Below are 17,854 nucleotides of genomic sequence, written 5' to 3'. Positions count from 1 at the left end.
GGCTCGGACGAGGCGAGATTCTTCGCTCCTATAGAATCCAAGTTACTTGAAATTACTGGATTAGACCAATCCTTTCGTTCAATGACGGATACATCCTACACGTGGTCCGGACCGTCCGTTTTATATCTAACGGTGAGATGAGGGTGCCGACTGAGATAAGCACAGTGGCGTCATTTGTCCTGGACCGTCCGTTTTATATCTAACGGTGAGATAAGGCCGCCGACTGAGATAAGTCCAGTGTCGTCGTTTGTCCTGGACCGTCCGTTTTATATCTAACGGTGAGAGAAGGGTGCCGACTGAGATAAGTACGGTGCCGTCGTTTGTCCTGTTCCGTCCCGTTGCCACGTAGATGTGTTGTGCCTTCCGCTCACCGCCGGTGAGCGTATATTTATAATTCTCTGTGCTTCCTTTCAAACTGGCAACCGCTTCTTAGAGTTGATGTGGCAAGGACAGGTGGCAGATGATCTGGGATTTCATGCCACGTCAATCTCGACTATATGCATAAAAAAATAATGCCAGAGTAAAATAATCAGCCCTCACAACCAACCTAACTATTATCTTTCATAATATCATAATTTATTTAGCATATTATAATTATTATATATTTTTTGCAGAGCCGTTTACTCTATTTTATTTTAGTTAGATGAATAAGATGAAAAATTTCAATTTTTTATATAATATGTATGTTGTTCACTTGGCTACACTCCAATGAATCTTTATTTAAGTTTGATCAAATTTAAATTGGACAATAAGGGTTTCATATCGACAGTTTAAGCTGTTGGATGTCGACTGCTATATCTAAACCACTTACATATTAAATTATATATTTTGGAGGCTCTTAGCTTATGCATCAAATGATTAAAAAATTGAACTATTTAAATAACACAAAATAATGTATTTTTCTGTCTAGCTGTTTTATAGGCTACTAATTACCAAATCATTTGATTATTAATGTATAATCAATTTAGAGATAATAGATTATATTAAATGGTTTAGATTATTGATGTGGGATCTTTTTTATCTAATTTTGACCAGATCAGATATCTCTTTATATAGATAGATAGATGGATAGATATTTGTAGTCGCTACTTGTTGATATGTTCCGAAAGATACAAGAGTGGTTTATTGCTGCCTCTTTTTGGACCATGTCATTTTCCCAGTGTTTGAACTCCTTCAACAACCTTGTTTCTCTATTATCTTCTACCTCTTCTTTCCCTTGTCTTCACTCCTTCCTTTACCATTCTTGGTCGATGTTTTGAATATGGGTTGTTACTTCCTTCTCTGATGAAGTGGGTGGAATTTTGTCCTGCCTTCAAGGAGTGGGGAAAAAGAAAACACCAACCCAACAAGTGGCTACAAATCAACATATAGGTCAGTTTGAGAGGCATCTTATGCAGCCATCAAATGTGATAGGTTAAATATTCTTGCACATGAATGAGTTTGTGATAGGTTAAATATTTTTTGCAGCACAAAAAATAGGAACAAAACCAAATAGTAAACATAGCCATGCCCAACTAAAATGGGAGGAGGGCTCCACCACATTTGACTATTGGAGTAAATGGATGCCAATGTAGCTATGTAGGATGTTTTGCCATGCAAGACAAGATAACAAGGCCAAGCCGTTTGCTGCTAACAGCAGAGATCCATATTAGAAGTAAGCATGGTCTAAATAAAAGCTTTGCTACCAAGCAGCTTTTCTGCAAGTATAGAAGCTTTTTTTTTTCTTGAGATTAAGTGTGAAGACCCATGCGCACATGTATTTTACATCGGTTATTTGCTTGGTAGATCTTGAATACTTATACAGAATTAAAGAACCCAAATAATACCTTCCAGCTAGTCATTTTGGACGAGGTCCTAGGTTGTTACAAATAGTATAAAGCGATCCGACCCATAACCTATGTGGACTAGGAGATACTGCAGCACGGATTCATTGAGGCTAACCACGAGTCGATCATAGTGTTTGTAATTAGATTTGAATAGATTTGCACTCTTAGCCTGACAAGAACGTCAGGGCTTAAATGAGGGGAGTATGTAAAGACCCGTGCAGGATCAAGAAATCCAAATAATACCAATCGGCTAGCCATTTTGGGCGAGGTTCTGGATTGTTATATTAAGGTGATTGCAATAGAAAGTTTTACCTTGAATCGAGGGGCAGAACTTAAGGTCTCCATGCCACTGTGTATTGGAATCTTCTCAAAATGAACTTGAGGAAGAGGTGTAATTTATGATGGCGAAAGCTAGTTATTGCGACCGCAATAGATAGCGATATAAATCTGTCTATGGGGGCAGAGGGAGCTACAGCCTGGAGCCACTCCAATGCTCCAAGACCTTTATGCAACAGTCCCATCTTAGATACCACTTCCTTATCTATCTCCCTTAGTATGTGGAAATCAAAGAATTTCTTTGGCTAGCAGGCAACTACTTCACTTAAGTAGTGCCCCAGCTTCATAAATTTATCCTTCCAATAAAAATCCTGTCTCCTTAAAACTAATCTTGCTAAGATGTAGATGGATACTTTATTTGTTTATTTATTTATGTTCACTTATAGTGCATCCCTCGGTGCTGGAACATGGCTAATTATAATATAGACGGGTTTCCCTCTCTTTTTTCAAAAATATGAGTCAATAGGAGAAATGAATATAGCTATAAAAAAAAAAAATTGCTAGCTCCAATGTATCTATTGCTGCCGATCTTGGGACATCAAGGTGGACCGCCTCCTTAGACCTATGAGATAATAAAAAAGGGTGAGAGCTCATCAGATTAGCTCCGAATGAATCCTCAGGTGCATAAGCTAGAGAGGATTTTATGTAGAAACAGAGAAGGCAGAAAAGAGAACGGAGAGATAGAGTCTCCCTTGGTTAAGATAATTTTTCGTCACTTTTTCTAGAGGGCTTTTGAACATGTTTATAGCTAGGGTCTTGAATCTTCTAGGATCGTGTCCCAACGAACTTAAAGTGGTGCCACTGCTTATGTGACATAACATCTTTGGAGATATGCTATAACAACCTAGCATGTGGTGGAATTGCACGTGCCTTTGAAGCTGAAAGACTAAGTTGTTTCTCTTGTGGGGAGGATTATGCTCGGCTCGGATTAGTATTTGAGGTCGCTAAGCTAAGTTGAGAGGTGCCGACCTCAGAGGTCGGACACCTCTTGTCTCCTCGGCTTGAACTTTAAGTTAGTCCAAGCAGGGCCACACTAGAACGTCATGAAGAATTTTTGGATATGTCTAGACTATCATATGAGTCGTGAGCTGTAACAACTAAGGACCTTACCCAAAAAGCTAGCCAGAAGGTATTATTTGGATTTCTTGATTTTATATAAGTATACAAGATCAACCTAGCGAATAACCGATATGGAACTAAATACACGTCCGCACGAGTCCTCACATACTTCCCCCGTTTAAGCCCTGACGTTCTCGTCATGCTAAGGGTTCAAATCCATTCAAATCTAATCATAAACACTACGATTGACCCGTGGTCAGCCCCAATAGACCCATACTACAGTGTCTCCTAGTCCACATAGGCTATGAGCTGGGTCACTCTGATACCATTTGTAACAATCTAGGACTTCACCCAAAAAGACTAGCCGGAAGGTATTGTTTGGGTTCCTTGATTCTGTATAAGTATATAAGATCTACCTAACGAATAACCGATATGGGACTAAATACATGCCTGCACGGATTCTCTAATAACGAATAGCTTATACCATAATCATCTAATATTCATAGCAATATACAGCTACGATGAAGTTCATAAAACCGCATCAAATTAAGAGAAGATCGTTACTGTTTCCAAATTTATATGATCTAGTTGCTGTCTCTCCCTCCTCCCTCCCTAGGTATGCTGCCCGTGGTATGCCTCAGCACCCCAAGCTCCACCTTTCTTTGTCTCAAAGGAATACACATCTCACCTTTGCACCCCAAGCTCCACCTTTCTTTAATTATATATTTTATAAACATAAAAGATGAAACTATTTGGAGTCACCACAACTTTTTATTAAGTTGGAACATTGAGTTAGATGTTAGTAATCAATAATCCATCTAATTAAGAAGTCAGCTGATTCTAATCACATCAAGCAGTTCAGGGAAATTTTGGTTTATATAATAATAGCCAAGGTAAAGAGCAAGTCTTGACACAATAATTAGGTTGCTCTATTATGATCCGAGTATCATGCGTTTGAAATACAAAAACAGCCACTCCGTATGTGGGGATAAGGCAATGCATATTGGACCCCATAAAGACTCAGTAATAGCAGGAATCTCAGTGGATAAGGCCATTTTTTTTCTTTTTATGATGTTGTTTTGATCATGTGGAGAAATTAAGTTTCCATCTTTTTGTTATTCCAGATTCCTTCTTTGTTGCTTCAATATATATACTTTATTCTATACCTTTATTTGTGACATTGTTATTTTTAAGAACTGTAATTTTTGTATTCGAATGCTTTAGATGGTCCTTTTGTGATAAGTGGCATTCTTCAGCTATGGCAGATGCATTAAACCCAAACTTAAAGTATGAACTCTATGAAATGGCTTCTCTTGATGGGCGTATTTTCAAATATGAAGTTGAAAAATAAAAAGGAGGCATGAAGCTCAGAGAATGCTACAAGTTCTAATAGCTTCTGGTTTTCTGTTATCCATGAGAAAAATGTTTGATAAAACAAATTTCATGGAAAACTTAGGTGTTCAACTTAGTTGGGTAAGTAGACAAATGCTCTCTAATGCTTCGAATTTGTTGGCATTCATCATATAGGCATCAAAACAGAAAGAGGATAACTAAGGAAACAGCGAAGAGAAGCCATTCATCTTTCTTTTGACCACATGCTGGTTCTCAGGACTTATTCTAAACCTGTGAACCGTGGCACATTGAAATGAGCTTGTAAAGAACCTGAATAAGGGTTTCATGGAAGAGAAAAATCATGACAACTATATTGAGAAAAGTTCAATGTTCAATGTTCAATGTTCAATGGACTCAGAAATTAGTGGAAGATGTTTTGCTGGACAGCTTCTGCAAAATTTATTTGGAAGGAGAATTTCTATTCAACAGCGAGAGTTTTTTTGGACTGAAGTGAATGTATTTTAAAAGAATACAACATGGGCCAAAGTGTCATGATTCTGAATTTTTACCCTGCAGTAGGACATCATGTCTCCACATCCCTTCTCTGTTTTGAAAACACCCCCTTCGACTCTGAAGATTATTATTAGAATACAAGCACTTCAGAGGATGGGCCATGCAAACAATCTCTCTGATGCCTCCCTCACAAGCATATTGAATTGTCCATAGAATGGAAACACATAATGCTGAGTTCTATAGAACAAAGATCTTTATTAATTCTATCCTTCAGAAAACTACAAAAAAAAAAATCCATTCTTCTCATCTTAAAAGAAGTAATCTGTTCATTAAAGTTTTCCTGGTAGAACTGTTCTCTCTCTCTCTCTCTCATGCTTCTAGATGAAATCCATCTTCTTGAAATTATTTTGCTCGGCAGCAAAATGAATCCTTCCCACAGAAATGTGTCAGCTCAAAACTGAGACCTTATCCACACAACTCAAGGTGATCATGAGGTCGGATTGACATGAACATTGCTGCAAAAAGCCGAAGACGGCATTCGCTGTCACCAAGTTCTGATGGCTGAATCGTCACACCTCTAGTTTTGGCCTTGTAACGGCGCCATGCAAGTTGAATGTTAACTGCTGCCCATGTTCTCCAATTCGACGAGTAATACCTTGCTGTTCTCTTGAGTCTATCATTTGCAAATTTGTACCTGAAGTGCTCAGTGATGTAGAGTAGGTGGTGTGCATCTAATCCAAAGGCCTCTGTTGGCTCAACACAAACAAATGTAGCTGAAGAAGCTGGTAACCGATTCATAAATGGGCGACGGAGGCACCATGAAAGGAGCTCATCTCCCAGAAAGTTTCCAGGGCCTAGCATGCATTTTGCCACCATTCCTTTGCTGAATTTTTGACTGCTTTGCAAGTGCCCCTGTACGATAAAAACCATTCGCTGCACTGGATCTCCTTCTCTAATGATCTGGACCAATATTGATGGATTGAGATATGCTAGAATGCAGTCATTATTAAGAATATTAACAGCTAAAACTGTACATCAGCTTCTTCTAGATGATGACATAATTAGTTTGTATTTGTCTTACATACCTTTTCCTCCTTGGAGAAGACAAGGTGCTTAACTCTGTCGCATATGTTATCGAGGATAAGATCATCCAGGCTATGGAACAAAGGCACCTGAAGAACAAATATTTCTGAGCTAATCAGGCTACTAGCATATAATGTAATCGTCAAGTGCTATCTGAATCCTAGTGACATAAGCAAATGCAGTATACTCCTTTTGATTAGTGCTTGGATTGCTCTTCCTTTGTTAGGATTTTCGATCTTCTAATGCTCGGGCCACCCATTCTTGTTTAGTTTAGAATTTTTGTTCGAGCTTTGAACTTAGCTGATTAAAGAAGAGGAGAACAGTGTTACATTTGATTATTTATCTGCCTACTAAGGCTTCTGCTATAGGCTATCCTAATTGATCTCGATATGTTATATTTTATCTGTTTACCTTACAAAGGTTTTGGTCAGGGCTACCCAATGTCAAACTCATTATTCTAAAATAGATAGATAATAAGAAATATACGAAACCAGATAAAGGTTCGTTCAGAATATGCAGTCCACATACCAGATTCACTTGGTACATTGCCACCTTTGATCTCAGATTGTTGACACTAATCTTTCTGTAGTGTGCTCACCTTTAATTCACACAGTTTTACCGAACTTGGCCACTACAATTGAGCCTATCTTTCATTCTGCTTTGCTGATTTTCTCCTCTATCCTGATTCATTCATGTTGATTTATTCTAACAGCCTTTATTCTTCTTTAGATTTTTCAAGTGATCACCAGAAATATGGTTTGAGAGTTTTTGGAATCAAACCATGCGACATCCCTGTGAACATACTTAATATATAAGAAGTGTCATCCTTTACCTCACAAGTGTATATACAAGATCTGCAGTCTAGTCCTAAAGAGCACCTGCTTAATGAGATCGAGGCAGAGATAGCGCCTGATGTCTCGTCTTAGCCCATCTGGCAAGTCCTTGATGATTTCCATTTCATCCTCCCCTCTCATCGTGGCCCATCTCTGGCATTCATACTGTCGTACTCTCTGCCTCAAGCGTGAGGGCAGTTGTCTTCGCTTCATCCACCATTCCATGTCTCGAAACCTTAGCTGCATCTTTCTTCTCCTTGCCATGACTGCATGCAGAAAGATCTATGCATGAACAATAGCTGTTAGGACTTGAGGGTCTCATTTATAAGTATGTACTGTCCAAACTCATGGATAAACAAGTAAAAAGAAATTATTTATGAGTACCTGAATGTTCCCAATCAAGAGAGTAAAGAGCATGAGGCCACTTAGTACTATTGCTATACTGAATATCACTTCCAGCCATTGACTAGTTGGAACAAGATTATTGCCAAAAGTGCTGCAGCAAAACAAAGATTGTAGCAGTAATTAAACACACAACATCTCTACTTTCTTCTTCATTTTGCTTTAAGTATGAGGAGAGATTTACAATCTACAGATTTCTGTTAGCAGTAGCATAAACCTAGTACGCGAAATGTTTTGTGAGGTATGAATTCCATATGCCATACCAGGGAGAAATGCAACTGTAAATAGCAATTGCTTTGCCCTTTTGACACAATTCTTCTGGAAAAAAGGTGGAAAAGAAAAGTACCTGAGAGTCATAAGGCCCCAAAATATAGGGTAAAGAATCTTAACAGCAAGTGAGTTGCTGGATATGACAGGAAGAGCTGCATCATATATACCATACTGAAATGGTCCATCTACATTTAAGCATGCATGGAGATTTTGATTTCCCACAAATGTCAGGTTATTGATGCAAGATAATTCATCGATGCCAGCTGGTAATGAAAGGAGTTTACAGGCTTCTTTGGAACAGGCCATTGACATGAGATCACAATTATTATTCTTCTGGCATTGCTGTTGAAGGCACGAGGCAACACGTTGGATCGCAAGGACATACCAGCAGCCCCCAGCAACCTGAAAATAGCACCAAAGCACATTACACTAACTTTTTTCTAGCTCATTTAGAATGAAAGAAAGATGAAATTTTCAGCATATCTTTGTTGTTATACAGCATCTAGCTGATGGAGATGTGCTTGTATCTAGTGATTAAGATTGATGTGGAATTTTAGCTGTATCATGATTATCAATTGCATTACTTAAACAACTGCCTGGACTTCATTGCTTTTAATCATTTCAGTACATTCATCTACACATTCTATGCTCATGCATGTGTACGAAGTTATAAAGCTTATGCACTTAAGCAAGATGAGAACAAGTCCAAGTGCCAGTAAAACATATGCTGTAAAACAGAATGAATTTTTCTTTCTTGTTTTCTTTTTCATTTTTTCTTTGGTGGGGATGCTAGGAGCCACATTTGAACTCAGGACCTTTCCCATATGGAGATAGGAGTTATGCACATGGACTTTTCATGTCCTTTCCTTGGAAAGGCTAGAAGATGCAGTCCTTGGATAATTAACTTTATGATTAAATTTCAATGGATTTTCAGTTTCTTCAGAATTTCCTTGTCAATTGAGCACTACTGAAAAACATTTGTATCTGACAACTGATGACAAAAACATTAGTTTCATTTTGTAACATGTCCAACTAGATGATGGTTATCAGGGATGACCAACATCTTGACAATCCAATGCATATAGATGTTGTATGAGGAAAACCAATGTTCATTACACGACTTTTTATTAGCAGCTGATTTGTTGAATGCTTTTTGTCTTTCAGGTCTAGGTTGGAGAACACAATCCATATCTTGATGGAAGGCTCCTGGTGGTTCAACAGGCAACTGCTTGGTTGTTTGGGTGGAGGAACAATATGTAATTTACTAAAGCAGTGGTTGGCAAGAGTCAGCCTGAGGCTATCTCCAGATTGCATCTATGCCTTATGGTTTCCAATGCCTGAAGTTCCTAAAACAGCATTGAAATAATTGTTTCCATAAAACGGAACAAGCAAACATTTTACTTCAGATGGAAATTTCTAGTAGCATGCACTAGGCAGGATCAAGTTAGATGGATTTCTCTTTTAAAAGGAGCTCATAATGATCAAGAAGGGGTTTTATTGAGTCATGGTCTGAGTCAATGCATAACAAGAAGCTCTAATGATTACTTTCAAGTAATACACCAAAGAAAAGGTGAGTGAGAGACCTTGAAGTAGTGTGAACTGGACTACAGCAATTCCAACATCATGTAGAGTATGGCTTGATGGAGTTCCCTCCTAGCGTCATTAGTGCTTTTAAATAAAAATAGGTTGAGTAGAGGAGGACATGTGAGGACCCGTTTAGCCCCAAATCAGCTAAACACTGAGTAAATCTTTAGTACTTACACAGAGCTAAGAAACCCAAATAACAACCTTCCGAGTAGTCTTTTTAGAGTGAGGTCTTTGGTTGTGATAGGACATTAGAGAGTCCAAATGCAGGATTACATTGTGCTACACTTTGGACTCAAATGGAATTAAGCTGTGCTTAATCAATTGTTTATAATCATAATAAATCCATGCGAAATATTACAAAATTTGCCACGCACAGGTATTCTCCAAACATAACCTGAATTTTGTTTTATTCAAAGATATGGAGAATTTTCTTGAAATAGATTGGTAGTTGTGAAGGTTTACTTCAATCCTCCATTTTTATTTTCATTGAAGACTGAATCATTGTCCTTTGAAATGTTGCATGCCCTATATTCACTCTAAGCAAGAAGCTAAGACCTACAGGGAGACGATTTGCAGAGCCAATGTATCTAGTTTTGGAAAACCTTGATTTCTCTAGTCGCTAACAAATTGGCCAGGTGGTTAGCATCTCCATTAACATAATAAAAACATGCAGCTCTGGAGTCTCCTATGTATGTTTTCTCTGTCAAGCACCAAATTCTCTACCTTATTTATTTTTTTTTGTTGGAAAAAAAAAAAGATATCATGCTGATTTGATGATCAACAGGCTTTGTTTAGCATGTTAGCTGTAAAAACCCAGAAAAAAAAAAAAGAGAGGTTAACGGGCCGGCCCGAAAAGACCGGACCCGTATCCCTCTTATGATCGTGCCCTAGGCACGATCGTGGAAGAGGAGGTTGCAAAGGGGGGAGGCGGCGGCGTGAGGGGAGGCCGGTCGCGTGCCGGACCCGGGTGATGGGTTCGGGGCGTGACAGAGTGGTATCAGAGCTTAAGGTTAAGGTATCCTAGGGTTTATGTTCAGGTGAGTATCAGTGGAGAATTATGATAGAAAAACTATCAGAGATTTGGTTTATAATCACTTGAGATTGTAACAAGAATGATATTATAATCTAAGGTTTAAGACCACTAGGGACTGTGGCCTTAGTGGCATTAAAGTTTGAGGTTTAAGATTATTGGAAAATGTGACCAGTTGGAATCTAAGCATATGTTTAAGATCACTAGGGATCGTGACAGAAATATATCATAGCTTAAGGTTATGATCACTTTGGACATGATAATTAAATTCAGTGCTTAAGCTATAAGACCACTTGGCCTTGTGATAAAATGTATGCATCGGTTTGGTTTTCGATGCATACGGAAGGAAAGTATAAATTGTCTTTGATCATGATAAGAGAGGTTTGACCTAAGATAAGTGTAGGTCAACAATGGCATATCGAGCATACCATGTTCAGATATTATTTAAATGATTTGAAAGTTCAAATTTGATTTGGATTTTGATGTGATCATACTTTTGGTTTTGCTGCTAATTATTAGAGTGGGATTTGTACGTTGATTTAGTATTGGAGTAAGCTAAGGAGATTTCATAATATTGAAAGGAACGTTCTTCGAAGTTGAAAATGTATGTGGATTATATCTGGTGTTGGCATGTTGGATATTGCAAATAGGTCTATTTCCTATGGATGTATTTGATTATTTTGAGGCCATAGAGTATGCATATTGATGGGAGAATTCTAATTATTTGAATTCTCATATTTGGATTGGGCTACTGGATTTTACTTATAATTGTAGAAGACTATTTGATGTGTTAATTTAAAACTCAAGCCTAGGTTTAAGATTTGAGCAGGGATCTTTTGTCATTATTGATGAAGCCACTAATAAATGTCATATTGAGTAGAAACTTCGGTCATGAGATGCTTACATGAATTATCATATATAGCATTACTGATGGATGTTAAGAATCTTGGTGAAGGAAGATCAGGAGATCGATCGAGTTAAATTCTAATCATAGTGTATTGGTTCAATGACATCTAACCCATTGAATTTGAAGTAAATTCTGTTGGAAGGAAATCAATGTAGATCTTCTAATTAAATTGCTAAAGGAATACAAGAATTATCCCCCTTTAAATTAAACCTAGATATTTTGGATTCTAAAAAGGTTGTGGAGATCGTGACCTTAAACTTGACTAAAGGATTGGGGGTTAGTTATGGTAAGTATACTCTATATAAACCGAGGACAAAAAGATTTAAAGGTTTTGCTCTAGTTCTACTTGGAAATTTGAAATTTGGAGTTTCTTAGTCTCAATGCAAAGTGATACTTTAGTCAGAAATCATTTTGTGACTTTAGAGAATTAAATGAATTAAATCAGAGAGTGCAGCGGAAGTGTGGTGGTTTGACTTATTTTGAAACTGGTTAAGATCATTAATATTTGATCTAAAAGGCATTATGATGAAATACTTGAGTTAGTTTCAGGAGAATGTTGTTGATTCTATGGATGATCTAAAGGTAGCTATGTAATTCTCACCAGTGGATTCTTCTATTGTTGACAACTTTTGGGAGAATCTTGGGCATGTTAAATTTAGCATTTACGGATGATGATTCTTTGGTTGGTCTTAGACTTGGAATGTTTTAACATGAATCTCTTATTTGTTGGAATGATGTGGGAGAAAGAAAAGAAAAATGATTATAGAATATTAAGAGCATTTGATACTAAAGATTTCTCCTATTTCTGTCAAGCCAATTATTCTCTGGGCAGAATTAAGAGAAATTAATTTCTTTGGGATATAATTATGGCATTTTAATCCAAGGTTGGGAGTTTGGAATTCTTTTGAAGGAGATCAAAAGAACTTACTATGTGTGGTAAATAGAAAGGATCAAGTTTTGAGATGCTGTGATTTTTGTATGTCAAAATCTTGTGAGTAGGGACTCCGAGAGGGAGACTACTTGAGATCTCAGGGATGATATAACGGATGCATTTTTTTAAAAGTTTGAGGCTTCAAGTAAGTCAATTTCGAGGACGAAATTTTTTTAAGGGGGAGAGAATGTAAAAATCCAGAAAAAATAAAAGAGGTTAACGGGCCGGCCCGAAAAGACCGGACCCGTATCCCTCTTATGATCGTGCCCTAGGCACGATCGTGGAAGAGGAGGTTGCAAAGGGGGGAGGCGGCGGCGTGAGGGGAGGCCGGTCGTCGGGGGAGGCGACTCGCCGGAGGAGACCGAGATCCGGCCGGCCGCGAGGGAAGCTCCAAGTCTTTCTCTTCCCTTCGGTGAAGATCCTCCACAGCTTGGGATCCGAGGATTTTCTCAAGGCTTTCTCTCCGATTTCTCGCTGGAAAGATCGCCGGAACACCCCCACCAGACCGAGGTAAGCATGGCTCGGCCCTTGTGTTTCCTTTGCTAGGGTTAGGGATGTGTTGGATTGGGGATTTGGCCGGTGAATCATCGGAGAAGGGTCCGAAACAGGGTACCCCTGTTTCGGCCTCTTCTTTCCGGTTGTTGCCGCCGCCGGCCGCCGGGATGGGACGAGATCCATGGTATTGGGGGTCGGTCGGGTCTATGTGAGGGTCGGAGAGGGTTTTCTAGGCTATGTATGTGATGAGGGAGGGTGGATCCGAGGTCTTCTTCCTTGGGATCCCATCCTCTCCTCCTCTTTCCCTCGTCGGTTGGCCACCGGCGGCGGCGACGGCGGCTGGGTGTCGTCGGTTGGGGGCCGAGCCACCATCACGGTGGCCTTTCCGTGGAAGAAATGGAGGAAGGGGGAGGGGTCTGTGTCGGTTGGAAAGAAGAAGAAGGAGAAGAAGAAGAAGAAAAAGGAGGGAAAATAAGAATATAATAATAATAATAATAATAAGAGGAGAAGGAAAAGAAGAAGAAGAGGAAGAGACTTCTTCTTCTCTCTTTCTCTTGGCCGGCCACCATCGCCGGTGACTGCAGCAGGGGCGGCCGGCGATGGTTCGGCCAATGGTGGCCGAGGGTGGGGAAGGTGAGGGCACAGCCACCCCGGCTGTTGCCCTTGGACCAAGGAGGTGGAGGAAGAACCCTTCTCTATCATCCACCCTTCTTTTGGTCTTTTCATCGGGACCGGCCATCGTTGCCGGCGTGGCAGCGGCCACGGCTGGCGACGACATGGGCCGGTGGTACAAGGGTGGGAGTCGGGCCACCCCGACTGCCCTAGACTTGGAGAGATTGAGATGTTTGGGGATCTGGTTATGGACCCTATAGTAAATATCAATTATGGTTTGGAATATTTAAATATTAAATGATTTAGTTTGTGATTTGTAATTGATGTTGTAGAGGAAGAGTCGGCAGAGCCAGGAGGTTTTGATCAGGGGACTCAGTACCCCAGCGCGTAGGTTGTGATTCGGACTGTATTTGAGTCAGTCTACAATTTCGGTAAGAATCCCTACATCTGAGCACTTCTATGCATATATTAATTTATCGTTGGATTTATTTTACGGTTTTGTTGTTATTGCTTGTGAGTTGATATGACACATATGAGATGAATTTTTATCAACATATTTTCATTATTATGTTGTTATTGTTTATGAGTTGATGCGGCACCTATGAGGCGTGCATGTTGTTTATAATGAATATATTGAGATAAATTCATTTGGGAAGAAATAACATATTTTGAAAATTTATGAAAATATGAGATGTGATGGGAATGTGATTGAACATGTAAAACTAGACATGTAATATGGGTTGGACTAACCTTGTCATGAGATAGCCTCTACGAGCTTATGCGTAGGATAGCTGCCACGAGCTGATGCGTGGGATAGCCTCCACGGGCTTACGCGTGGGATAGCCTCTACGAGCTTATGCGTAGGATAGCCTCCACGGGCTTACGCGTGGGATAGCTGCCACGAGCTTATGCGTGGGATTTGTGCAGTCTTGGACTGGGACATGATCTTGGTTAGTCTAACGCCAGAAATGAAAAGTTTGAAAACTTTGGAATTTGAGCAATACGGGAATGGATCACATAATGTGAAAAAGGATTTGTGTATATGTACTGATTACGTATATTTGTTGTTTGTTGAGCTTTTGAAATGATGAAATGATATATATATTTTGATACTTGATTATTTTATGATTTTATCGTGTGTGGCTGTTGGGATTCTTAATGGGCTGGAAAAGCTCATACTACACTTCCATTTTTTTTCAGAGGCACTGGATTCGTAGAATCTGTCGGATGGGACAAGAAGTGAGCTCGATCTGGAGTCAGACTGCTAGATAATTAGAAGTCAATTTATCTTTTATTTATGGACATTTGAAATTATGTAATAAATCAGTACATTGTAGCTGGATTTGATTGAATTACATCAATCTTTGATTTTGGCATTTATGGAATTATTGGAATTATTGTTTATCTTAGGCCTTGCATGATTTTTAGGGCACTGCTCTAGGGCTCATGCGGCCGGTCGCGTGCCGGACCCGGGTGCTGGGGTCGGGGCGTGATATTAGCTAATCCTCTAAGGCAATCAAAATGTTGCTCTCTTAAGTCTAGATTAAGGTGGCGAGTAGCTCATACTTACATGCGATGCGGTGAAATAGACAATAAGGTTGAGCCCAAAACCCCACCAAATGGTTCCAAATATGTAGCCAGTGACCTTCTGCATACTCCTCATCATACAGATGCTGTGATAAACCTTGGGAAGAAATTGGAACAAGAAAATCGATAGGAGGATCGTTGCTATAAGCTTGAGCTCTTCCTCTTTGACCAATTTTGGCAGCACAAACCAGAAGACAATCTGCACAAATTTAGAAATATTTTAAAATTGTCAAAATGTATGGATGAAAATACATATTGCATGTGTACTTATATTAATGTGCTTATGAAAATTACATAGCTTTAGACATAGAGCATTCATCATTTGTTGGATTTTAGATAAATGCCATTAAAATTAGGCTAAGAGTTTGTGCAAATAGCCATGATCGGTGGAATATTCTAGAATTTATAACATCCCCTCCCTATAAATTGAAAGATTATTTTATTATAAAAGCACAGATTTTAGAGAAAAATATCAAATAATTAATTTAGTGTGATGCTTTTCTTTTTTTTTTTTTGGTACATCGGCAGCTCACACTGGTCTCGCGCGAGCCCTGCCTACTGAGTCAAGGGACAAAATACTCTACAGAGGTGGAGGAATATATACAAAGCGAGTCCAGAGAATCTCTCGAGAATGATGAGCAGCAAAGGAGGCGATCCAGTCAACAGTTCTGTTCGTCTCCCGGAATACATGCACAGCTTGAAAGACATCACACTCCTACAACAGCTGCCGGATGTCCTTTAGAAGTGGATGGTCGAATACTTCCGGCCTCTTCTGTAGAATCCACTCAATCACTCTACTAAATTTTTCTTCAGGATGATGCACCGGGCCTCCAGAACTTGCTTCGCATGGAAGGCACTTTTCTAGGCAGCCTTGAGTTTTGCTCTCGGAACTAATGACTCAAAGGTATGCCATCCTCTCGCCGTAATCAATTTAGACCCGTGATACCTAATCACAAAGGTAGGACCCGGGCCTATTAGTAGCTTTAAAAGGCCAAAATGGACCTCTTAGACCTCCCGGACAGGACGTTGTGGGATCAAGGTAGAATTGCGGAAATCGACAAATGCTGTTGAGAGGAGAAATGCGGATCTAGGCCCTGGCTGTACCGACGCAAATAAACGCCCCCTGACAGCGCATCATCACCGTGCATGGCACGGACCTACGGTGTCAGATCCCCCAGACCCAATCATACCGAGCAGCTGTCTCTCAGTACTTGAATGGTGTGCTGTCGAGTTCTTATTGGAAAAAAGAAAAAGGGATCCGGAAGAAATTCTGTTTGCTGTTGAGAGAAGACAGCTGAGCTGCCCCTGACATGTTTTCCTCGCGGGTCCTGCATGAGGCGGGATTCATGTCACGAGAGAGGTGTGAATAGGCTGTTGCCGTCTTCCCTCTTGGATACAACGGCAGTTACTATTTTGAATCAAGGCAATTTTTGAATCTAACCCCTTATAAACTTTAAAATTTCTAAAAAGATCATAATTTCTCTCATCTTCTTGGAGATATATTTTAGTTTGTGGGATATGCGAACTGCTAGGTGGTGGAAGATTTACTTTCAACCTTTTTCATGGATATTAAATTTATGCATCAATTATTCGAACATTATAAATGCGGGGATTCATGTGGACGTGTGTTTAGTCCCACATTAATTATTCGTCGAAGAGATCCTCTACACGGGTAACACGGCTAAAAAATCTAAGAATTATCTTTTACTTAATCTTTTTAGATGAGATCCTGAGTTGTTCCGTGGAGATCGCTCCTGTATCTTCTCTATGCTAGCGATAGGGAACAATACCTGGGGTAAGGGAAGGATGACGAAGAGGTCGAACCAGAAACCCTTGAGGGAGCGGAGGTAGTGGGAGGCGATGGCCCGTGGATCCCACACGAGCTTCCCACACCCCACCACGAGCGACTCCCGCGACACGTACGCCAGCCTCAGCTGCATCCACACGTGCAGCACGTGCACTGCGTCCGCGCACGTCCTTACTGCCGCCACCGCCGCCCCCAGCCTCCCGTCCATCCCCACCACGCACCCTCCCCCCTCCCCCTCCGCCGCCGCCCCGAGCGACACGGCGTAGAAGAAGACGGGGTCCGCCGCCAGCGCCACCGCGCGGGCCAGCAGCAGCCCCCGGTTCCACATCTGCACGCTGCCGCTCCGCGGGTCCAGCACCGCCCCAAACGCCCGCGCCGGCCGCCCCCCGGACAGCCGCTCGCCGGCGCCCGCGGTGTTCTGGATGGGGATGAGGGAGGAGCCGGCGCTGGCCTCCCACTCCGGGGCGTGCGCGCGGTCGCAGCTCGTCGAGTGGAACGCCGGCGCCCCCGCCTGCGTGCACGCGTAGCACTCGCCCTTCGGCGATGACGGCGCGGCCTCGTCGTCGTCGCCGACGCCGCCGAGGCGGAACTTCCATCGCCGGGAGAACCGAGCCCACCTACAAAAAAAATAAAATAAAACGAAACACATCATCTCTGGATTGAACGGGGCTATATATCGAGGGTGGCGATTGGTTTTGATGGCTTACCAGCGAGCAGAATGGCGGGAGCAGTGGTGGCGACGGCGAGCGGAGGTGATGTCGGCGAGGGGATTGCCGGATCCATTTACGGCAGCAGGTTTAAGGCACTGCATTTGGAAGCTCATCGCCGGCGATATATCATCTATAGAAGAACGGAAACAAAACTCTCTCTCTCTCGATCGAATTCCGGTCTGAGGATTTGGAGGTGGGGGTGTTCATAAATGTTGGGATGCAAAGGAGCTACGTGACATGTGGGAGGTACAGTACTACGGAGAAGCACGCACTTCACGCTCCTCTCTTTCTCACACAAACTCATTTCTCTTTCTGTTATAAAAAGAGTGTCGATGGTGAGCTAGTATTTTTTTGATTTTATTGGGTGTATTCGTACACGTACTATATGAGAACCTGTTTTCAGCAAAAAAAAAAAAAAAAAAAACGGTGTTTGTAGCTTCTGCCAGTATTTCATTGGTGCATTGGAGGGGCAGAGGACAGCGTGACACGGGTGAGGGACTTATTTTCTATTTATATTTTTAGTTTATAAATTTT

The 17,854-nt window shown here is 40.9% G+C and overlaps 1 protein-coding gene across 1 annotated transcript; it reads right to left on the bottom strand.

Moving 5' to 3' along the window:
* Nucleotides 1–5,148: 5,148 nt before the first annotated feature.
* On the bottom strand, nt 5,149–17,593 carry LOC103709283 (cyclic nucleotide-gated ion channel 2). The gene is made up of 8 exons (XM_039127524.1): nt 17,318–17,593; nt 16,594–17,227; nt 14,787–15,002; nt 7,731–8,056; nt 7,367–7,478; nt 7,028–7,264; nt 6,152–6,238; nt 5,149–6,026 (listed from the first exon to the last, which is right to left on the bottom strand). The coding sequence occupies exons 1-8, from the start codon at nt 17,431–17,433 to the stop codon at nt 5,532–5,534; spliced, it is 2,223 nt and encodes a 740-aa protein (XP_038983452.1). The 5' UTR covers nt 17,434–17,593; the 3' UTR covers nt 5,149–5,531.
* Between the last annotated feature and the right edge of the window lie 261 nt (nt 17,594–17,854).

This window comes from Phoenix dactylifera, chromosome 6 (assembly GCF_009389715.1).
Source record: "Phoenix dactylifera cultivar Barhee BC4 chromosome 6, palm_55x_up_171113_PBpolish2nd_filt_p, whole genome shotgun sequence".
Classification (NCBI taxonomy): domain Eukaryota; kingdom Viridiplantae; phylum Streptophyta; class Magnoliopsida; order Arecales; family Arecaceae; genus Phoenix; species Phoenix dactylifera.
The sequence above is the reverse complement of the archived record's forward strand: the minus strand, read 5'-3'. Positions and strand labels throughout refer to the sequence as shown.